Source organism: Panthera leo, chromosome B2, assembly GCF_018350215.1.
Source record: "Panthera leo isolate Ple1 chromosome B2, P.leo_Ple1_pat1.1, whole genome shotgun sequence".
Classification (NCBI taxonomy): Eukaryota; Metazoa; Chordata; class Mammalia; order Carnivora; family Felidae; genus Panthera; species Panthera leo.
The window spans coordinates 139124694-139149548 of record NC_056683.1 but is presented as its reverse complement, the minus strand read 5'-3'; the positions used below and the strand labels follow the sequence as shown (position 1 = coordinate 139149548).

The 24855-nt window shown below is 43.7% G+C and overlaps 1 protein-coding gene across 1 annotated transcript in view; it reads left to right on the top strand.

Annotated features, from left to right (window-relative positions):
* Nucleotides 1–24855, top strand: part of NOX3 (NADPH oxidase 3) — a 59927-nt gene that overhangs the window by 7622 nt on the left and 27450 nt on the right. The window contains exons 5-9 of the mRNA XM_042937434.1: nt 3396–3541; nt 6798–6979; nt 10204–10333; nt 15564–15656; nt 18120–18373. Coding sequence (XP_042793368.1) covers nt 3396–3541; nt 6798–6979; nt 10204–10333; nt 15564–15656; nt 18120–18373 — 805 coding nt within the window. The remainder of the gene's footprint in view (nt 1–3395; nt 3542–6797; nt 6980–10203; nt 10334–15563; nt 15657–18119; nt 18374–24855) is intronic.

Below are 24855 nucleotides of genomic sequence, written 5' to 3'. Positions count from 1 at the left end.
TTATCTTCTACGTGTGAAAAGAAAACGAGATGGAGGTAGTTAGAGCAAAGGAGCATTTAAGACATGAATTTTAAAGTACATGAAAACAAAACAAAAAAAAAGCTAGAAAGAGTACTTTTCAACATATTCCCTCAGGAGCTACCTCTTAAAAAGCATCTTGAGTTTTCTCATACTATTTCATTAGTTTCTTCAGCTCTGTTATGGGAGACCTGGCAATAAGAGTAAATAACTAGTTCAATATCTTTGCTTATTCAATAAGTGTACTTAAATTTAGTTTAACAGTGTCAAATTCTCATGTGGAAATCAATCTAATAGAAAATAGATTGTGATCAACAACTTCTTACCCAGGAGAAGGATGTTATAGAATGCAGAATATAAAAGACACAGAAGCTATCCTGTGTTTCCCTTCTGACTGTCACATGTGGATTATGGAATTGTAAGTGTTGTCACTTAATTTGGCTTGAAGCTCAGTATCTACTTCTGTAAACTGGGGACAGCTCCTCTCTGTCTGGTGTGCTTTAGTCCGTGGAGGAGAACTGAGGACAGCCAGGGGCAGAGGATAAAGGGGAGAGAGGTAAAGATTTTCCACCCACCTGCAAGGAGAACTCCAAAGGTTGTGATTATTCTTATGAGCTAGTTGACTCTAGATTAAAGACACCAAGTGAACCATTCAAAGAGCTTTAGCTAAGCCCACAGGAGAAATTAGTTTTCAGTGAACAATAAAGTATAACAATTATGAATCAGTGAAAAGAAACAATATAACTTAAAGGTCAAAGATTGAGCTCTGGGGCACCTGGGTGACTCAGTTGGTTGAGCATCTGACTCTTGATTTTGGCTCAGGTCATGATCCCAGGGTTGTGGGATTGAGCCCCGAGTCGGGCTCCACACTGAGTGTGCAGCCTCCTTACGATACTCCCTCTCTCTCTGTGCCCCTCTCCCTGCTCGTGGGCTCTGTTAAAAAAAAAAAAAAAAAAAAGAGGGGCCCTTGGGTGGCTCAGTCGGTTAAGCATCCGACTTTGGCTCAGGTCATGATCTCGAGGTCCGTGAGTTCGAGCCCCACGTGGGGCTCTGTGCTGACAGCTCAGAGCCTGGAGCCTGTTTCAGATTCTGTGTCTCCCTCTCTCTCTCTGACCCTCCCCCGTTCATGCTGTCTCTCCCTGTCTCAAAAATAAATCAACGTTAAAAATATATATATATAAAAAAGAAAAAAATTTTAATGGGCCTCCGATTCAGGCAAACAGGGTTTTATCCCACCTTTGCCGTTAATGGTCTACAACTGCCTGAACTTCTTGAATACTGGTCTGTAAAATGGCAATAAAACTGATACCTGGGGATTAAATGAGGTAATATGCATAAGCATTTATAATGGTGTTTGAAGTATACTAAGTATTCAATATCTGCTAGCCATGAGAAGTATTACCTATCGCTTTCTTTAAACTTTAAGATAATTACCAGAAAACGGCAATTAGGAATACTGCTGAACATGTTTGTGTTCAATTTAGCAACTAGTTTCCATTTCATCTTGAGCATATTGGAAGAGATGGTTACTAGACAAACTTTCTAGCTTCGTGGATGCTGAGACTAAACAAGGCAGCTCCTTCACAGACACACCACATATAGTGACAAATGGAACACAAGGAAGAAACACAATGCCTTTTGGGTGCCACTCTCACAAAACCCATAAGGAGAGAGTCAACATCATTGACTCAGAAATACGATCATGTGCTTTGCCTTCTTAGATGAACTTCAGCCAAAAGCATATTCAAATTGAGTTCTGACGTGAAGGCTGCAGGAAAATGTTCACAAAACAGGTATTAGCACTACCCCATCCGCATCAGCAGACAACCTCCTGACCCTTTCTCTCTTTCTAGCTCATTGTCACTCAGCAAATCCTTATTAAGTACATACTGGTAGTAAGCAACGTGCCCAGTGTTGATGTTTCGAGATGAATAAGCCCTGAGGCGTCAGGTCCGTTGGGCAACATAGATGTAAATAAATATTCATAACAATAATTCCTGGGAAATGTTACAGTCAAGGTATCATTGGTGCCTGTGGACCTGACGAACAATTTCATAGAAAACAACTTTTGGGTTGGGTCTTAAAGCATGAATACAACTTTGCAGCCCAGAAAAGGGAATGGCTCTGATCGAAGGAATTCAGGGGGCAGGGAGAAGAGCTAAACAGCAGTTGGTATTTCTAAATAAATCTGCTGCTAGAACCACAGAGACCAACATGCTACCAATATTCTCCAAAGTTTCTGCTGTTCCTTTCTCCTTCACTCCCCCACACCTCAACCCACCATGGGTAGTCATGAAGGATTCCAGAATTTGCATACAATGTGTGGAGACTATATATTAGCCAATTCTACTTTGCATGGTGGACGGGGGTTCGGGGGGGCAAGGTAGCAACTGGGAAGCTATCTACACCCTGGGTAATGAATTCTCATTTCACACTTGAATCTGATCCCAGTGGCTGGTATCAGCAGGTCACCCAGTAGGGCTTCCATTTGTAGGGAAAGCATCAGGAGATCCTCGTCTGGATGTTGTGACTGCTAGCTTCCCCCCAGATTTCACAAGACAGGGAAGAGTGGCATTGAGCACCGTCTCCTCGGGCTAAATGATGCTGTGTTCCCAAGCTTGTTCTCTTCATTTAAAATTTAAACATCACAAATTTTCAGAATTAGAAAACCGAGTTTTCTTCTGAAGAGTACACAGAGAGGATTAGTTCTATAAATACCAGTTTATTTTGATCCTCTAGGAATAACACATGCAAATATATTGTGTATATGCGTATGTGTAGGAGTACATATACATATATGCTAAAATGTATAAAGGAAGAATAGAAAATATAATGTCTGAAAGCGAACAAAAACTCTTCCCTGGAATCTATCATAGATGTCATATGCACACATGTCCATGTATATGATATACAGTATTCTAGGATAATGCTCTGTGATTTCTTGGAAACTATATTACATAAGATATAAAATATGGAATACATATGTGTGTGTATATATATATATATATATCACAGGATATGTTCTATACAAAATATGGAATTATATATACAATGGAACATATATGTAATTATGTTGTGATATCCTAATACCTATTCCACTTGCAGAATGAGCACATGTTTATAATTAAATTATGGTGACTTAAGACTGACTTCATTTCTTCCTATCATTAAAATGGATGTGGTGAATCATACCATAGCTTTAGAAGTAGCCAATCCACTCCATTCAAGACACGGTGAAAGATGCACCAATAAATCACTCTTTGGAGATCACAAACACCAGAACAGAGAAACGTAACCGTAGAGACATCGTGTCGTTGGGTAACCACAAAGGAAGAAATCCAGATGGCGCATGTCTGACGTCCTCTCCTCAACTGTAGCCATCCACATCGTGGCACATTTGTGCAACCTGGAGCACTATCGCCGGAGCCAGTCCACGGAAGCCGAGGGACTTCTGGCTGCACTTGCCAAGCTTGGCAAAACCCCAAATGAGAGCTACCTCAACCCCATCCGGACCTTCCACACAGTGAGTCCTTGCAGGCTCCCGGGTTTCTCATCTGAAACACCCTTCCTTTTCCGATCCCTTGATCGGAAGCACTGGGTTTCAAAAGCTTTAATCAAAGAGCTGGAGAGAAGTTTCTGCCAAAGCTATTTTGAGGGGCACGTCGGTGGCTCAGTTGTTTGAGCGACTGACTCTTGATTTCAGTTCAGGTCATGATCCCAAGGCTGTGGGGTCGAGCCCTGCATGGGGCTCCATGCTGAACGTGGAGCCTGCTTAAGATTGTCTCTCTCTGTCCCTCTGCCCCTTCCCCCACTTGCATGTGCTCTCTCTGTCTCTCTCTTTCTCTCTCAAATTAAAAAAAAAAAAAAAAGATATTCTTGAGGCGCCGGGGTGGCTCAGTCGGTTAAGCGTCCGACTGCAGCTCAGGTCATAATCTCCCAGTTCGTGAGTTCCAGCCCCACGTCAGGCTCTGTGCTGACAGCTCAGAGCCTGGAGTCTGCTTGGGATTCTGTGTCTCCCTCTCTCTCTGTGCCTCCCCTGCTCACGCTCCATCTCTGTCTCTTGAAAATAAATAATTTTTTAAAAGTATTTTTTTTATAAATGTTGCTAAGAGTTTATAAGCAGGAAGAAAAACTGATGCCCCTTAATTAATGTATATCAAAACATAAATAAACCCAAATAGGAAATGCAGGAACTTATTAGAACCCTGACATTTTACATTTTAAAGCAGCTCACGATTAGGTATTTTGCTGTTGTTGATGGTAGCATCATAAAGAATGTGAAGTGCCATCTAAATCCAGGGATTATAAATTGGATGTCTTCATTTTCAACTTGCAAATTGCTTTTGGATCTCTTCTCCTGTGTCGTATTTTGGCACACATGTGCCTGGCTGGTCTGCCAAATCAGATACTGGGCAAAGCAGCTAATTTCATAATCAGACCTGCATGGCTAGTAACATCATTAATGCTAATTACCTGTGTGCCCAGAGTGGCAGCACATGTGAGAAACAAAAAGAAAGTGAAAACCCACCTATCGAGATTAAGACAATCCCCTCCCTTCCATCCACCACCTACCCCTTTCTTCCCGGTTGACCAAAATATTTGAGCACATACTGCCCTGTTGGAATATGTATCCAACGTGGTGACCAGGCTAACGAATCAGTATTGCCCAAGAAGACCCCTAATACAATGTACTCCCGCAACAGAAAACCCTCTGTTACCATCTGAGGCATCTCTTTCACGACCATTTTGCCCAGGGAACCTTATTTGAAGAAGCGAAATTCAAATTTTGGGGGGAATTCTTCCGTGGCACGTCCCTAATTATCCTGAGATGATTTCCCATATCAGGCCATTGATTAAGTAGAGCTACATTTTCCTGGCTGACAACAATTAGAAGCACAAGCTTCAAAGTTATAAGTTAAAACCAACGATGGCCATAAGCCCGTGGGAAGGCCTTCGGGGTCACTCATTTGAGCCCCAGTATTTATCTTGGCGCTTACCGGGGTTAACTCTTTTCCCCCGCCAAGGCTCTGAAAAGCTCATTGTTACAGACAACCAAGAATAAGCCTTAATATTTTGAAAAGGCCATACAGTGAATAGTACTTATTATGAATGCTTTTAAAGCAATTTAACAAGATAATCAAGTTACTCCAATATAGTCATCTCAAAATTTTAGAAGCAGTATACTATGTCAGTGCTCCTTAAGTTCAAGTAATACCTTAAGGTGAATAATACCTACCTTGGGGTATTTGGAGAAAGATCAATAATACAAATTGGTACGTTTGGAGAAAGTATCAATAACACAAAGTGTACGTTATAGAGTATTTCCGAACAGATGCAACGGGGCTATTTGAAAAGATACACAGCAAACCAAACCAGTCTATAAAAATATGTTGCAAGAAAAGGGAAGTGGGGATTTGCTTTAAAAAGCAAAGAAGAGTGATTTGAAATTAGCACGGCCTATGATATAAACGGATTTCTAAAATGCCTGAGTACTGGGTGGCTCAGACGGTTAGGCGTCTGACTTCGGCTCAGGTCAGGATCTCACGGTTTGTGGGTTCGAGCCCCCCGTCAGGCTCTATGCTGACAGCTCTGAGCCTGGAGCCTGCTTCGGATTCTGTGTGTGTGTGTGTGTGTGTGTGTGTGTGTGTGTGTGTGTGTCTGCCCCCTCCCCCACTCACACGCTGTCTATCTCTCCTTCAAAAATAATAAACATTATTTTTTATATATAAATAATTATATATAAATATATAAATAATAAATACATAAATATAAATAAACATTAAAAATTTTTAAAAATTAAATGCCTGAGTACACTTGAAAAAATAACATATCTTTTCAATGTTTTAGACACACCCTTTCAATTTTATTTCAACTATTTGTTCCATGAAGTAAAAAGAAACAAGAAGTCCCTATCCAAATTACCTTGAGATCTCACAGCAGCCCAAATTAATGAGATTTTACTGACAAAAGATACAGTGTGAGTTTATTGAGCTCATGGTCGGCTCAACGATGGTAACCCAACATCTGAATCCCAATGACTTGGCAAGAATATGGAAAAGTCACAGCAAATACAAAGTGCTCTGTGATTCATATTCTAAAAGGCTAGGTAACCATCCTCTGCACTCACAGGTCAGAACTCTGGCCTTTCGACCGTGTCTCCCAGAGTAGAATAGCTGTATATTTATTGATCACCTAGGATTTACAAAGCCTTATTCCAAGCCTCCCTGAGGTGGCATGAAAGAAATGCAAGTCATGGCCCTTCCAATTAAAAAGCAAGAGCAAGGAATAACTACCAGGGGAACAGAATGTGCAGCTGCTTTATTAGGAGCGCCCCTGAGGGATCTCTCAAAAAAAAAAAAGTGTTTATTAATGTTAACATGCAATTAAGCATGGCAATCCACACTTTTATTTTAAAAATCAAAAACTTGACACTTGGATTTATTTGCCAATATTTTATCTTAAAATGCAGTGTTACATATTGTCTTAATTTCAATTCACCATAATAACTTTGACCTGAAAGTTGATTTATACAGATGGAAAAAATGTAAATGATTAAATGGCATTTGATGAAATTTGAGCAAAGCGAACGTGTGCCATCAAATGGAACAAAAGAAAAGAACGGGGAAGCTCCCTTCTTGAGTCATAGGGGGACCCTTTTTGAGGCTAATATGCCCCTGATTCGAATGTTTTGATTTACTCCCTGCTTAGACTCTCGAGTATTGACCCTAACATGGAAAATAGAACCAAGATATCAATGTCCCGGTGCTTGTCTCTCTTAGAACACCATCACCGTGTTGCTGACGACAATTGCTGGTGTCACTGGGCTGATCATCTCTCTGGCTTTCATCTTGATCATGACCTCTTCCACCGAGTTCATCAGACAGGTCTCCTATGAGTTGTTCTGGTACACACACCATGTGTTCATCATCTTCTTTATCAGTCTGGCTATCCATGGGGCAGGGTAAGTCCATACTGTGCTCAGAGTGTAAGATTTTATCTCTGTGAACCTCAAAAACCGTCTTAGAAAGCCCTTTGGATAGGGAATCATAAATGGCAGCGACTAAAGGAACATTCACCAAGGCAAGCGCCTTCTTTTGGTAACTGGAAAGAAGCAACATAGATGGTGAAGTATGTTTATTTTTCTTGCTAACTCTGTTGCGGAGACTTGACATGTTTATAAGATGCAGAAATTTTAATAAATGCTGGAAAACAGTAGACCTGTTTCGCTCAGAACAAATTTCTGTGATCCAAATTGCATGCGATTAGTCAAGATATCTATTTTGGACACCCAGATTCCACTTCTGCTTAACCGGAACCACCCACTAGGAAGCCCTGTGTTGGGGAAGGAATGGTGTGTGAGATGACGGTCAGACCCAGGCTCTGCCCCTAGTCATCAGGGTGGCCACGTGCAAGTCCCTTGTATTCTCTGGACCGCAGGGTACCTGAGTGGCTCAGTCGGTTAAGTGTCCAACTCTCGATCTCCACTCAAGTCATGATCTCATGGTTCGTGGGATGGAGCCCCGCATCAGGCTGTCCACTGTCAGTACAGAGCCTGCTTGGGACTCTCTGTTCCCCTCTCTTTCTGCCCCTTCCCCACTAGTTCTCTCTCTTTCTCTCTCTCAAAAGTAAATAAACGTTTTTTAAAACTTCATTGGACCTCAGTTTTGCCATCTGACTTCTAGGATTCCTTCTCACCCAAACATCCCATACAATGGGATTCGACACCTGTCTGAAACTATTACTTTCCTCCTCAGGAAGCTAGAGCAGACTGTGAATCACGACACCCTCAAATACAATGTTTTCAGTTCCTTGAATAGTCTTAAAATGGCTCTGGACAAACCCACCAATGAATGTCTATTAGCTAGTTTCTTCCAACATTAATTATTCCATACACTGAGGCCTTTTTTTTTCCCATTTCACAATTTTCAAAACACATCCGTGTGCACGACCCATTTGACCCCAACAACAGTCCTGTCCAATAAAGACGGTGATGTTATCCCCCACTTCATAAGGACGAAGCAGGTTCAGAGGGTTAAGTGATTCCCTCCAGGTCCCAGGACAAACAAATGCCAGGGTCAGACGTAGGGCACCAGGCTTCAGACAACCAAACCTTTTCTGGTCGCAAGCCCCGCAGAAGAGCCCTTCACTTCCTCACATTAAACAGCCCTCCACACCTGCAGGAGTGTGGCCGAGGAGGTCGCAAACGTCCTGCGTGGCTTTCCATGAGCTCTTCCTCTGCTTCCCACACCAGCAGACGCCCTCCCCTATACAAATTTTCCTCCCATCACTGCAGCTGCTGAAGCCCGCCCCCCAGGGATGTCTTTTACCTGGAAAACCCGTCCATCTCTCTGCTCATCCTTAGAATCTTAGTCGTCAATGTTCACATTTACGTGCTGTCTGGCTAATGGCTTTCTAGTCTTTAAAATTTCGGCAGTTGCCTCTTCTGCACATGTGATCCCTCACCCTGACTTTCTGTATTTTGGGGAGCAGGATGGATGGTCCCAAAGGGCTCCCCCCTCAACGACTGTCGGTCCCTCTCTCTCTCTATGGATTCTCCTCCTGAGGCTGGGGCAGTTACCCCGAAGCACATTTGAGGGGCTCTTCATAATCCACATGTGTCTAGAATTCCTCGTCCCCCAAATTACACACACAGCCCCCTGATCCTGCCTCCCTGCCTTCACACAAGAGGATTTCAATGGGTGGTGTTGCGTTGGAGATATTTTTTAATATCCAAATAACATTTCATAAGATGAAATATTTTAGTCGTTTTAACTTAGTTGAAAGGCTTATTTTGGGATAAGGGTCTCATTTAATCCTCTCAGCTTGAAGTATTCTACAGCTACTGTTTACAGCGAAAAGTAATTTGCAAATTCTATACAAAATGCCAAGTAAAGGAGGATTATTGGAATGTGTTAAAGCCCACTAATCTTTCTATTATGGGATAGCATAGATGAAGACATAAAAAAATTTTTAATTTTTAAAAAGATACTGCATCTGTGAAATGTTCTGAGGTTTCTTTAGGTAATCTAGGCAATGTTACCTAGAGCTTGAGAAGGATGGTGTTAAAATTTACAGAATCTTTTCCTTGGGCCCCATTTATTATTCACCCTTCCTGTGTCTGGGCGTCATGTGATCACGGGAGATTCACAGATGTTGTGCTCTCCTAGCTCAAAGGGAGGTTATCAAGTTTGGATGACTTTCATGAAACAACCCGGGCCACAGGCCAAAACATCAGTTCCCTAGGCTGACGTGTAAGGTCCCTAAGGCCGTTGCCTCTCTCTCCTCCTGTACCCAACGGTGCAAAAGGGGACATGTTACTTCACATGTTACTGCCCATGACGTGAGCCTGTATGATGCTAGAGTTTCTCAGCACCCTGTTCCTCAAAAATAAGTCAACGTATTTTCTTCATAAACACCTAGGAATTGAGGAATTGAACAACCTCCAGATTACATAGCCTCAATTCTTAGACTTTGTGGCCCGGTGCACCAATGGGGGTACCGAAGCGGCTTGTCAATGGTCAGTCAGTACTACGTTTGGGGCGAACATAGCATAGTAGGATTACAGGACTCTTGCTCCAGTGCTCCATTCACGAAGGCAGGCTTCCTTTTCTCCCTCAAATTCATCAAGGTAGTTCTGAAGACATACTTCACACTGACCTATTTTGACCCTGTCAAACACTACGCCTGCTCGTGGTCACTGGGGAAAAGAGCCATCATCATTCAGGACACTTCTTGCGACTTCACTTGAAAACTTCTAGGTGCGCAGACACAAACCAAAAAGGGTAGAGAGTTAAATAAATCTGCAAAAGACCCAAATAGTACAAAGTTAGCCAATTAGGCCGAATCAGCAATCAGGACGCGATGTAACCTAATTAAATTCAACAGTCTACAAAAGGGTGTGTTCAAACAATTTCCCTTCATTATGAATTCTCTAATATAGACACTTTCAATTTAACACAGGATACCGCAGAGGGGCACTTCTTTTCTGGGATCTTCAAAGTTACTTGAAGCTTCTTAAATTCCTATTTTTAAAGATGCTGAGAGAAATGAATGACAGCCCAAGTTTCAAGACAGTTGAAGTGTTATTTCAGAGCCCGCTGCAGAGCATATATCTGTTGTATCACAAGACTGCACAAAATCAATTTGAAATATTTAGGTTTGGTTTTGTTTTGTTTTAATGGCAAGTCGGATTGTTCGAGGCCAAACTCCCGAGAGTCAACTGCTCCACAATGTCACCTTCTGCAAAGACCACTACGCTCAGTGGCAGGCTGCTGCCCAGTGCCCCACGCCTCAATTTTCTGGCAAGGAGCCTTCGGTAAGAATGAACCCAAGAGCTTTTAAAAATAGCTGTCGCCACAGTTAAAATAACTAGAGCTTTGTGTGCTTGAGAAAAGAACAGCCCATGTCACCACTAGACAAAGCCAGCTCTTTATTAAGTGTGCTAATGGAGAAACCTAGTTATGGATCATTTTAAAAAGAGGTTTACTGCCAAAAGGGGTCTGTCCGTTTCGAAACGTGCTCTTGCGCTCCCACGTCCATGGGGGTGTCTGATATGGCAGAATGAGCAGCACTGCAGACAGGAACGACCCTGTCTCCGGCTTGCCATCCTCTCTGCTCCGCAAACTCAGCCCCCTGCCCCCCTGCGGAACTGCCCTCTCCATTCTGGGAATTACTGGCCGCACTCCTCCAATGAACATCAAGCAACAACCGCGTGAGAAGGATGCCCTCCTTATTAAAGCTTACCTTCTTGCTTCCTACAGCTTTGGGGATCAGAAAAAATTGGGGTACTAAATGCATTTACTTCCTATTCTAATTAAGCTCCCATAACTGAAATAATGATGTTAGGCAAAAAAGAGAAGGATGCCCTCTTTATCAAGCTTACCTTCTTGCTTCCTACAGCTTTGGGGATCAAAAAAAACTTGGGGTACTAAATGCATTGACTGCCTATTCTAATTAAGCTACATAACTGAAATAATGATGTTAGGCAAAAAGAGACCTAATTCATTAGAGTCGATCATCATGTCCACAAGATCTCAAAAGGAAGATTTCCTGGGCATGCTGTAATGCCTTTGTGACATAGGTACGTAGAAATAATGATTCTATTTGGTCTCCTCGGGTTTCTTAGAACAATGCAAACCTTGGGGCACCTGGGTGATGCATGAGAGCAAATAAACGAGGCCAGCAGATTAAAACAAGAAGGAAACAGGGTCCCCCAGTAGGGATAATAGTATATAAATGGTGGAGATTCAGGAAATTAAGTCATCAACTTATGACGACTCTAATGATTGACTTTTTCTAAACTCTTCAAATACATTAAATGAAGCGCTGGATTTTAAAAGTCAAAACTGCTGGGAGGAATGTTTAAAACCGAGAGAAACGACATAGATGTGCCCGTTAGACTGTGGTTCTTTTAATGGTCAGTATAGATTGTCTCTGTCTTAAACTCAACTATCGGTAGCCACTGCCCAGCCTGCATAGTAATGAGGAACAGGAATGCCTCTCTAAAATCTTCCAGCTACAGCGTCTCCATAAAAAAAAAAAAAAAAAAATCAATACTCTCCCACACCTCATGAATACAGACCAGAGCCTGCTCCAGCAGTGTTTAATTACTATTAAAAGGGGGGAATCTTACCCATCTGTCTAACTCTCCCCTGCTACACCGCCTTGCACACCCAAACTCATATTGTCACTCTTTCTCATTATTTTTAATGGATCCTGGTTCAAAGCATGTGTGGGCTGTGCAATTACTGCTTGGCTGAAGGTGCAGTATTCCCTCTGATGTCTCATAGACACTGAGTCCGGGAGGCATCCCAAGGACGAGGAAGGGTTCCGGCGTTTCACTGCGCCGCATCTACCCATCGCTTCCTCTTGGCCCCTCCTAACTGCATTTTCACGGTACTTTTATCAATGGAACATTTATCAATTCACCTTTGGCGGTGCACCGCTGTCCGGGTTAGGACGCAGAATGCTTTGCACACCGCCCCGTGGGCACCGAACTGATCAAGGGAACCAATTACCCCTGTGGTCCCCTTCTGTCTCGGACTCACAGACACATTCAAGGCTCCAGACTCTAGAACTGCTCATGCAATCTATTCTCCAAAGAAGCCTGGTCGTTCTCAGTCGGAGAAGCACCTTATTTTATTTACCTACGACGTCGACAAGTGACAGCGACAACAGCAATAATAATAAGGCTAACGCTGGTTTAAATTATTAGGGAATGATGTCAACCGTACAGGAGGAAGCTTTACCTGAGGTAGAGTCAATTCAGCAAAACGTTTTCTAAAAGGCTGTTACATTCGTGCCGCTGCACAGTATGGAAGCTTCCGAGACGTGGTTCCTGCCCCTGGAAATCTTATTGTCTAGACAAAGAGGCCATTTTTAAACACACACATAAAATAAAATCAGAGCAGCATGTTCTTATTTTCTTGGAGGAATGAAAAACCAGGAGGGAAAGTGGAAGAAACAAGTTTCATTACTGCAGCTTTTAAATCAATGTAGCTTTATTTCTATCATAAAATAGTCACTGTAGCATGACTTCCTGAGTATTTTTGGAAAAGAAAAAGTAAAGAAAGAAGCCACGGAGTATGTTAGCATTAAAGAAACTTAGATACCTAATAGCCCCGCCCCTTAATTTAGCAGACGGAGGGCTAGCGGCCCAAGATTTAGCTTCTGACCTATGGTCACAAAGGCCATCCCCAGGAAAGCCACATCAAGAAGCCAGAGCTTCAACTCTGTGGCCGTGAACTTGCATCTCTACACACTTCAACATTCATTCTGAAACTCCAGCCTTCTCCCACCCCTCATTTTGTCTGCTGTCTGCTGCTATCTATGTGCACATACCCCTGATGCTGTATTTATCTCTGTGAATAAAGCCAAAACATTTAAGAGCCTGGAGGAAACCCAGCCAATAATTTTCTCCACCTGTCTCATTTTACAAAACAAAAGATTTGAACACAAAAGGCCCAAGGCTCGGGGCGCCTGGGTGGCTCAGTCGGTTAAGCGTCCATCTTTGGCTCTGGTCACGATCTCACAGTTCGTGAGTTCGAGCCCCACATCAGTCTCTGCACTGACAGCTCAGAGCCTGGAGTCTGCCTCAGATTCTGCGTCTCCCTCTCTCTCTGCTCCTTCCTTGCTCACGCTCTGTCTCTCTCTCTCTCTCTCAAAAAATAAATCAACATTTTTGTAAAAGGCCCGGGATTTGCCGCAAGGCATAGGGGAAGAACGGTCACCCAAGTTCTACCTCACACGCGCCCCTCCTGCTCTGGGGCATGGCCTCCTTCTGTCTTTACTAATTCTTGTCTATCCAGGTTACTGCTGTAGGTAACCATCTGTTCACCTCTGGCCACCCCCATCCCTCACTCCTTAACTCCTAGGGGCTCCAGGAGTACCATCATCGTGTAACCAAACTGGGCTTTTTCCTCCCGGAGCATTTTATATACTAGAGTAGAGATAGAGCCAAGGATTAATGGCTTACATTCTCCTTCCTGACTTACTGTACGAGGAAAAACAATCCACTCCATTTTATCAACATGGAAAAATCAGAGCCCGAGACTGATGTGACAGCACCAAAACGAAGTGTGTGATGCTTAAAACGTCCCAAAGTGGGCATGCAAGATTATTTGTAAAAATACACAGAGACTGTGTGAGTGGTTTTGCAAATCTCTCCCTAAGCTTATACAGAAAGAATTGCATTCTTGCTATTATTTCTGTAACTATCCACACCAATTCTCAAAACGCTTTCTGGTTCTTTCAAGCAGGAGAGACCTAAGGACTCACTCCTTTGGTCCAACCCCATCCTTCTTGTCTACCCCCTTGCTATCTTCTCCCTTACTCTGTGCATCCTATTGCCTCACCCACAGCATAGGTGGACAAAAGGTGTTGTTCCCTCTGCTATTCCGAACACGTTGCTGAACCCCACTGAGGCAGAAAAGGATAAGTGGGTCAAATTGCTTTGTGTTGCCTGCATAAATTGAGCCTTTATCAGGCAAACAAGAGGCTCCCGGGGAAAAAGCAAGGAGGGCCGATGTAGGTGAGAAGAGCTGCCATGCAAACAGACCCAGCAGTAAACAAAAGAGAAATAGAAACACAAGAAAGATAACAGAAGCAAAAATAACACTGACGGGCTTGTGACCTGTCAACGCAACAGACAGAGCAGGATAACGGGTAAGAGAGTAATGATCAAGAAAGACGGTGAGTCAGCCAGAGAGGGTCTAGCGAACCTGAGTTCAAAAGAGTGAGGCATCCTTCCCACTCCCAAGGCCGTGTGCTAGGAGGAAGGTGGTGGTGCCTTTAGAATCCCAAGCAGGGAATTTAGGGGAATTAGGAAAGACTTGAGTTCCAGTCCTGGCTCCCCAGGATCCGGTTCTATCTCCTCAGGCAATTGTACCCATTCCCACAACCTCGGGGTTTTTTCTTCTTTAGATGAAGAATTGGACTAGACTTCAAAGAACTCTAGACACCCTCAGATTTAATGAAGACTGAGCCTCTAATGTTTGGTAAAACAAGGGTCAGTACCAACACCAGCATTAGACAGAAAGAAGCATGATTACACGGCAAGTACACAGGCCAGGCGGTCAGACCCCTCTGGGGTCAGGTTTTTCTGGTGCACCTGATTGCCTTTGCGACCCCGGAAAATCTGTTTGATCTTGCCGGACCTCAGTTTGCTCTTGTGTCAAACACAGAGAATAACCATATGCCTCGTGGGGTTGTTTGGTACCCGACCTAGCATAAGTCTTCCACCGTTTTAAGTTACGTCCCTTCCAGGGGAGGAGGACGCCGTATGTAATACACACCCACGGGTACAAGACTAGCCTGCGGGCAAACCGATCGTTAATAATGCAGATGATTCTCATAAGAGGTTGACACAGGACGGGATCTATTGAGAATTAAGATGTTCACTGTCACAACTGTCAAGAAGACAGTGGCGGATTGTGTTCCAATTCTGTAAATCTAGATTTAACGTTCTGAGACACTCCTTTTACGTTTTATTCCTGATAACCCTGGATATGCATGCCTGTGTGGGTGTGTGTGGATACAGTTGTGGATTTGGGGGCTCCTTCAGGCAGACCCCCCCGTTGTGACGCACTGCTGGCCCCCATAAATTACTGTTCAAAATGCTTTTATTTCATTTCCCACGTCCTTCGTTGGCTCAGGAATATCGCTTTGTAAGCCTTTGACTTTGGCTGAGTTGGGAGCATTTATGACCCTATCATATGTAACGTAAACATCAATCTGCTTTCCTATTTCTTCGCAAATTCAATTATTTCTAATTACATAAAGGCATCATTGATCAAGTAAGCCTAAAAACCAATACAGAAGAGTTTAATCTCTTAAATAAGCTTGTACACTTCAAGGAATAATTGAATGTTATAGTATTTAATACAAGGAGATATCTTTATTGTTGATAACTGGCCCAAAGTTAAAGGAAAATGTCTGAATCCCATCATGTTATGTATTGATTTCGTTCAAATTGAAAATATTTGGATTCTATTTTCATTTCCTTTTCTTCTCTCTCTCTCTCTCTCTCTCTCTGCTACTCTCTGCAGGCTTGGAAATGGGTTTTAGGCCCTGTGGTCTTATATACATGTGAAAGAATAATTAGGTTCTGGCGGTTTCGACAAGAAGTTGTCATTACCAAGGTATGCATGTAGCTTTATGTCTGAATAAAAGCCTGAGTGTAGATGAAAATTTTTTATTAGCCCAAGTTTTTAATTTGCCATTTTTATTGCAGAACTGCCTGTAATTTAGAGGCCCATCTTCTGTTCTAATAATTGCTTGTATCCTGTGCATCTTCTAGTGTGACTAATTTTACTGGGGACAAGGATCGGGGCTCCAGACTGGTACACAGAATTCTGATAAAGGTTTACGGTGCAGCATAGAAATCATCTCTTTTTCTCTTTCTTTCAGTTTCTCACTAGGGGACTTGGGTCGGCGGGGAGCGGGGGGGGGGGGGGGGGGGGGGGGGGGGGGGGGGGGGGGGGGGGACCGGCAGGGGGACTAAGCTTTACGTTGGTCATGGTAACTTACAGTACAATCACTCCCTTCAGCACACGAAGTCGGGAATTTTGCAAGCACACAAATAATAGACCTACATTTTCAAGGGCACACACACCCACTTGGGGCTACTGGCAGAAGATCGGGGAACAATCACCCTCAGGTTCAAAGTGGAAGTATAACACGGAGCCCCACCTAGTGAGTGAGGGCTCTGGGATTTTTTGCAAATTTGCACCCTTCCGCACAGCTCTCCAGTTTTGCCAGGTGCTGGAGGAAGATGTGAGTACCTAGACTAAGTACCTGTCTAGGAGACTGAAAAGTACCAAGTACCCTGCCCCCGGTGTTTTCAACCTCCAAGAAGAAATGCTGTGCTAACCAAACCTATATTGCTAATACAATATTAACAGAGTCCTCTATCTCCTTAACTGTCTTCATGAAAACAGATGCATAGAAATTGCTTCATATTTCTGTTTTAAGCTCTTTCTGTGTTGCTGCTTTTAAGTTAAGCACCAAAGGATATCAGGCTACGTCAAAAGCCAGACAGTAAAACTTCTGGAAATCCACTAGAGCCGTTACTAGGGAGACAATTTAACAGCAGAATCAGAACAAATATCAGTAGGGAGATGGGAAACAGAACTAATGATTAAAATGCTGTGAGATTCTCTTCCAAATGGAAAAATACTGTCACAGGATCTAGACGTTTGATTTTGTTCCCTCCACCTCCTGCCACAAAAGAGGCCATGGGGGCCTAGAGAGATTTTTTTTTTTTTTTCAGAAAACGATGGAAATCGAGGAAGGGAAATTAGTTCTTTCCTTCCGGTAAGCACCAAGTTGCAAAGCTCTTTTTTTTTTTGTTGTTTAAGGTTATTTATTTATTCTGAGAGAGAAAGAGAGAGAGAGAGGTGGAGAGAGAGAGAATCCCAAACAGGCTCCAATCTGTCAGCACAGAACCCAATGTGGGGCTCAATGTCACAAACCATGAGATCATGACCTGAGCCAAAACCAAGAGTCAGACGCTTCACCAACTGAGCCACCCAGGTGCCCTGCAAGGCTCTTAAAAAAGTGATTAAGAGGGGCGCCTGGGTGGCTCAGTAGGTTAAGCATTGGACTCTTGGTTTTGGATGGGGTCATGATTTCGTGGTTTGTGAGTTCAAGCCCCACGTCGGGATTGTCACTGACAGAGAGGAGCCTGCTTGGGATTCTCTCTCTGCCTCTCTCTCACAGAATAAATAAATAAACTTTAAAAAAAAAAAAGCAGTAAGAGGAGTCCACCTAAAACTCAGAGCCTAAGCAGGACATTGGAAAAGACCCAACTAAAACAAAACAAAACAAAACATTTCACAGTGAATTTGAAGATTGGTTTCCACCTAGAATGAAAACACTCACAGGGTTGGGGCGCCTGGGTGGCTCAGTCAATTAAGAGTCCGACTTCGGCTCAGGTCATGGTCTCGTGGTTGACAAGTTTGAGCGCTGTGTCAGGTTCTATGCGGACAGCTCAGAGCCTGGAGCCTGCATCGGATTCTGCGTCTCCTGCTCTCTCTGCCCCTCCCCCACTCATGCCCTGTCTTCCTACATCTCAAAAATAAACATTAAGAAATTTTTTTTGCAAAGAAAGAAAAAAATCACAGGGTTAATCAACCAGAGATTGAGAAAATGTACAAATTGTTGAAAACAGTAACAAACTCAGACCTACATTTTAAAAACATGGAGATAATTCTGTAAGTATTTTAAGAACTCAAGGCATAATTAACTGCAATGACTGATAGGCTAGCTTCTATTCTCTTGGTCTGCTCAACTGTGCTACCCAGAGCTTGGCCATTTGAGACCTAAAGTCACAGGCCAGACACCACATGGCACCGGGGTGCAGCTACCCACATCTCCGACAGCACCCCGAAGGAGACGAACGTCACGCTTGTTAGAGTTGCCCAGCCAGATATGAAAGGGATGGCCAAGATCCTTGGAAGTTGACGGCAAATGGTATATGTACATTATACCTCAAAACAGCTGATTTCAAAATTTAAAAATGTCTGATGGAGCAAAAGCCAGTCTCTTCTTCTTTAACCTGAGGGGGGAAGAAAAAAACAAATGATTCTCTTGCTCTGATTTAGGTGGTGAGCCACCCATCTGGAGTTCTAGAACTTCACATGAAAAAGCGAAACTTTAAAATGGCACCGGGGCAATACGTCTTGATACAGTGCCCGTCCATATCGTGGCTGGAATGGCACCCCTTCACCCTCACGTCGGCCCCTCAGGAGAACTTCTTCAGTGTGCACATCCAGGTAGCAGGAGACTGGACGGAAGCTCTGTGTAAGGCCTTTGGGGCCGGGGGACAGGCCCGGAAGGAGTCCTGGAGCTTGCCAAGGTCAGAGCCCGTTTCTTTTTTACACACAAATTAGAATTGTAGAACAAATAAGGCATTTTAGTGCATCGACGTGCTTACCAAACCCAGCAATATCTTTATTCTAGAAGGGCAAGTTTTGACCCGTTTTTTAACTTTGGGAACCTATAGAAAAAGTATAATTTAGTAGATTTCCAGTAGAGGCAAGTACATTTCTTTAAAAAAAAAAAAAAAAAAAAAAAAAAAAAAAAAAAAAAACGTCCAACAAAGGCAGGCAGCGATCCAGGAAGAAGGAGCATTTTGCTTCCTCAGCTCCAAAACCACCCTTGGCTAATTATATGCAGCCTGTGATGAGTAAGAAAGCCCTGTGAACTTTTCTGCTCTTACAGTCGGAGGTCTTTAAATTATATTTGCCATTTTGGTCTTCATAAGGAGGACACTTCACGGTCAGAATGAATTCAGTGGGCCCCATCCACTGGAGAAGGTGCTAAACAATTACAGATGGAAGTTCACAGAAGGACAAAGTGATCTGAGAGTCAAGAAAGGTAGTTGTGCCCCTTCAGTCAGTCCTGCGTGTGTGTATACAACAAGTGTCAATTAACCTCCACCGTGTGTCAGAAATATGGAGATGCCCAGGCGCTGCCTCCATTTTCTAGGACCCGGGGGGCGGGGGGGGCGATGGAATCAGCATCAACCTGCACGCAGAGGAGTTCGTTGTCCTGCAAGGGAGATGCACGGGGGGCGGGGTCTGAGAAGGGTAAAGAACACCAGTAGCACGTGGACTCATTTCCTAGGGTTGTGGTAACAAAGGAACACAAACTGGGTGGCCTAAAACAACAGAAACGTATTCTCTCCCAGTTCTCGGGGCTCCGGGGCTGAATCTAAGTGACAGCAGGGCCAAGCTCCGTCTGAAACCCTTCGGGAAGAATCTTCCCTTGCCTCCTCCCGGCCTCTGGGGGTTTGCCAGCAATGCACGGTGTTCCTTGGCTTGCAGCCTCCAACAGTTCAGCCTCTGCCTTTGCCATCGCACGGTGTTCTTCCCTCCGTGACTGTGTCTCCATGGCCTCTTCTTATAAATCCTGGTCATATCGGATGAAGGGCCCACCCTCCTCCTGTATGACCTCATCTTAACTTGATTAATTACATCTGCAACAACCCTGTTTCCAAATAAGGTCACGTTCTAAGGCACCGAGGTTAGAACTTCAACATATCAGCTGAGAGACACAATTCAACCCACAATGACAGCCTATTCAGACAGGCCTGGGCACCAGACCGAAGTCCCACCGTAAATTACCAGGCCTTGGCCTCCGTTAGCAAACAATGGCTTAAAGTCGATTCCCACTCTTACAGCAGGATTACCCAATAAGTAGGCAAAACCCACGTTTAAGGCCCCCAAAAAACAGGGACACACACAAAAAATGTTGAGAAAAACGGTTGGAAGAATTTGACATTTCAAAAGACGCATCAAAAGATTCCCTCTTCTCAGGGCGCCTGGGTAGTTCAGTAGGTCAAGTGTCTGACTTCAGCTCAGGCCGTCATCTCATGGCTTGTGAGTTCGAGCCCGGCGTCGGGCTCTATGCTGACCGGTCGCTCAGAGCCTGGAGCGTGCTTCGGATTCTGTGTCTCCCCCTCTCTCTGCCCCTCCCCTGCTTTCTCTCTCTCTCTCTCTCTCTCAAAAATAAATAAACATTAAAGACATTTTTAAAACTAAAAAAAAAAAAAGAGAGAGAGAGATTCCTGCCTCTGCCATCCTTGGATGGTGTCAGGAACCACCAAGCAGTAGCCACCAGCATAAGAAACTAGGTGTCGAATGCTGTCAGGACGCACTTAGGATGGGACTTTCGGAGGGCAGGGCATTGTCTGTCCCTGCCTATATGTCCGATGCCTGGCACAGTGTCTGATATGTGTTGGGTACATAGTAAATACGTAATGAAGAAATTAACGAATACCTGGACCCAATAGGGATGCTTCAGCTCATTTATTTTAACAAATATTTACAGGTGGCAAACTAGGCACTAGAATAAACGTAAGGCTCAGAACCTATTTAGCCAATTGTCCCTCTTCCCCCCTCCCCGTGAGTCACTGAACTGTAACCGTGTAGCACTGGGCTTGGTCACGTTCACTAGGTAGGAAGAGTCACATGCCTTCATTTCAAAGCCTGGAACCGAAGAATGGTGTGATAACAAACCAAGTACGATAAAACCTCGGTCTGCGAGCACAATTCGTTCCAGGACATGCTTATAATCCAAAGCACGGGTATATCAAAGCGAATTTCCCCATAAGAAATGATGGAAACCCAACCCAATTATTCGGGTTCCACAACCCAAAAATATTCATGTAAAAATGATTCCGATACTGTAACATAATACGAAATAACAAAGAAAACACGCAATATTAAAAAAAAATAATAAACAGATTAACCTGTACGTACCTTTGAAAACCTCCGTGGCTGGTGTGAGGGAGACAAGAGAGAGGAGGGTCGTTGTGTAGGACGACTTTCATTATCACTAAGGGAATCACTGCTATCTGTTGGCTCAATGGGATCCTTTTCTTTTCACGCAACTTTAACAAGGAACCTACCCGGTGACCTACAACGAAGCAAAGCGTTCCTAAGCTTACCCTGGCATGGAAAAGCAAAGGACTGTCCATAGGGACTCTGAAGTGACAAAAAATACCCCAGTGCCAGTTGTGGGCACTGTCCAATGTTCTGAAACATCAAGGATTTCTGCCAAACACCACAGCCTGAGACGGAGCCCCTGAGCATGGGAGACGATCACCCAAAATCGTTGTGAAGAGAGAGAGAGAGAGACACAAGACCTATTAGCTCAGTTGTGATCAAGTGACATGCAGTGTCACATACTGTTCATACTGCAAGACATCACTAGTTTATCAAACTAGAAATGTTTGCGTATCTTGTGGAACACTCACCCAACGAGTTACTCGCCATCCAAGGCTTGACTGTATAAGCATCATCGCTGGAGACAAATCAGCTGACAGTACCTAACTACTACTCCACTTAAGACCTTCTCTTTTTTAATCACGGAAAGGAAGCAATGTAGCAGAATTGTAAGATTCAGAATGCAGTGCAGAGGCCTAAAATCGGGAGTAAAACTAGACACACAGAACGTCCCTGCCCTCCTTTTGGTGTTGCCCAGATCAGTGCTTTCATCCTGTCTCTAGCCTGGCCTCTGCTGTTAGTGTATACAGTTGCCTGGTCTATCAACCAACCTTCCCTTTCGCCCACCAGCTGGCATTTCAGCCAATACCCCAACAAGAACTCAGTCATGTTTCTCGGTAGTCAATATGCCTTCTATCTGTGGAGTGCATCGTCAGCTCAAGGCCCAACATGATATGTCCTCTCCCCCACCCCCCCCCCAGGTCTCCCTGGGCTTCTCGGCCCCACCTCCTGCCTCCCCCCACAGCCCCCACCACCACCACCTTGCACTCAGCCGTTCTTCCAGGCTTCCTTCTTGTTTTTCTCTTCTAATCACCTTTACCACTTCTATCCCCTCCATCTGGAGCACTCTTCCCCAGATCTCTGCTTGGCTGCTCCCTTACTTCCCCCAGGCATTTGTTCAAATGTCTCCTAGTGAGGTGTTTCCTTCCTGCCCCGTCTGAGACAATGACCCCCAACTGAAGCTCAATAACCACTTTGTCCCGTGCCCTGCTTCATTCTTCTACATGGTACTTATCAACCACCTGACACACGAAATATCTGCTCGTTTATCTGTTTACCAGGTATCTTCCCACGCTAGAATGGAAATTCCATAAGAAAAGGGACATTATCCATTTGGCTCACTTTGTTGCGTGCAGTGCCTAGAATAGGCCCTAACTCTTAGTTGGTACTCAATGAATATTTATTGAAGGAATAAAAACGAGTTGTTGGAAACAGTGCAATTAACCTTCATTTGTTAAACTCACTGATCTCTGCCTCTATACACGTGTAGGCATATTTGTCTAACTCTTCAATATATGAAGAATCAGAATTTTACTGGACTTCCTTGTTCGATTTTATCTATTAACGTTATTTCGTCTTTGAATTGAATCAAACACATGGGAGGGAGAAGTATAATTTTTCACTGCTTTGGACCCAGGAAGGATTTTCTTAAAGTTTGTTTATTTATTTATTTTGAGAGAGAGAGAGAGAGACTGAGAATGAAAGTGGGGAAGTGATAGAGAGAGAGAGGTAAAGACAGAGGATCCCAAGCAGGCTCTGCACTGTCAGCATGGAGCCCACTTGGGGCCGGAACCCATGAACTGTGAGATCATGACCTGATCATTACATTTTTTAAATTTTTTCTTAATGTTTATTTATTTTTGAGAGAGAGAGAGGCAGAGCATGAGCAGGGGAGAAGCAGAGAGAGAGGGAGACACAGAATCTGAAGCAGGCTCCAGGCTCCGAGCTGTCAGCACAGAGCCCGACGTGGGGCTCGAACCCACAAACCGTGAGATCATGACCTGAGCCAAAGTCAGACGCTTAATGGACTGAGCAACCCAGGCATCCCCAGAAAGGATTTAAACCAGCCCGAGGAATCTGTGAGGCCCAGGCAAGAAGCAAACCTAGACAGAGAGCTGGGAAACTTCTTTATTCTGTGCTCAGGAAAAAGGAAGAGAATGGGAGCTATTTTAAAGCACTTTGCCTTCTGAGGTAAAATGGAGGAATTTCTCAGAGTTGATTGTAGAGATTTCAGTGACTAACCTGCTTCCTAGAGCCAAGGATTTCAGTTCTGACAGCCTGGGTTCAAAGCCCAGTTTTGCATATGCTCTTAGAGAGTACATGTCACTGTGTGCCTCGGTTTCCCCATCTGTAAAATAAAGATGATAATCGTAGTACCTAAGAGTTTGTTTAGGTTTAAAGGTGACAGTCCTTTAAAAGCCCTTAACATGACGCATAGTAAAAAAAAAAAAAAAAAAAAAAGCCTGGCTATTATTATTAGCGAACTATGAAAGGTCACGGACCGCAGAGATGTCCGTGACAGCAATGACCACAGGGAGAACGTGTCTATGAGCAAAGGCCATGGGTTCAGAGAGTCGAGGGTGGAGGTCGATGAGGCGGGTGGGTGTGCCTCGGACCAGAGCAACAAGGAATCGCAGGGTGTGGATGCCAGAAAGGCTCATCGTTTTCCAAGCGGCATCCTTAAACTCTGGATCCAGATCGAAGAGGAAGTAGCTGGGTGAACTCGATGACCAAGAATTTGGGCAAAGAGAGTCGATTCAGGATTGCGAGAGGTCTCCAGAAATGGAGACGTTTTTGTCCAGAAAAGAACAATCAGGGCGTCACGATAGCTACCATCAACCATTGAAAGACCTGAGACAAGAAAGGGAAGAGAGCTGGTGCGCGTTTCTCGGGAGTGTGGTCAGAAGACAGAGGTTGGTGAGATGTGCGAAAAACAGTCTATTGCTTTGAACTGCCCCCCTCCGCCCCCCGCACGTTAACAGCAGAATGTGATCAGCTGTCGGGGTGGTGGAAGGAAGGATGACTATATTATCAGGGCAGTTGGACTAAATATTTTCTCCTGCCTCTTCCAGCTTAGATGCACAATTCTGATTATGAGGAAATTTGTCTATTGTGTATTTCTGTGGATTATGTGACACAATTCTTCTTTGGGTTTAATTGTTATCTTTTCAAATCAGTGTCGGAGAAGTCCCAAATACAACTAATTATAAAAACAATTAACGGTAAGACATTTTAATCCTTGGACAGTTTCATTTTTTCTCTCTCAATTCCCCTTATCTAATTATTTATAAAATAATCCACAGTGGGCTGAGATACTAACCCTTTCTGGTTAATGACCTTTTATTTTTATTCTTCCATTTCCATAAATCAATATGTAATAAAGCCTTATTAATTAAGATTAACTTGAAGAGAGTTAATTTGAATTATTAGGAGGTCTGGCATATGGAATATTTAAAAATAAAACCCAATTGAACTTTCATGAACACAAAGTAAGCCCAAATGGGCCAACCTCGGGTGCCTTCTACAGACACCCCTTAGGGAATGGTTATGAATAACTTAGAAGCCTTTTAATTAGCATATCTCTGTTCATATGTAAATGTGTGCTTTTGGAATAGTCGAGGTTATTTAATACATTCTGCTGACTGAAATATTTTAAACATTCCCTTTACAATTTATTCAACAAATTGTTACTGAACGGCTCCCTGCCACAGAGCATGCCAGGCGTTGGGACGCAGTGGTGAGCAAAGACAGACCCGGCCCCTCCCTCTGGAGAACTTGTTGTCTCGTGATCAAGAGAGACACAAATCAAATCACGCGCACACACCCAAAAAACTGTAAAACTACAACAGTGATGCAGACTACAGAGGAGGGGTACATGGGGCTATAAAGTATATAAGAGGGGATTTAGCCTCAGTGCAAAGGATCCACGAAGCTCCCCCAGGGAAATGATGATTGAGAGAAGACCTAATGAAAGGGTAACTATGAACCAAGACAGGGAGAGGGGAGGAATTGGGACCCAGTATTCCTAGTGATTACTTGGATTATCACA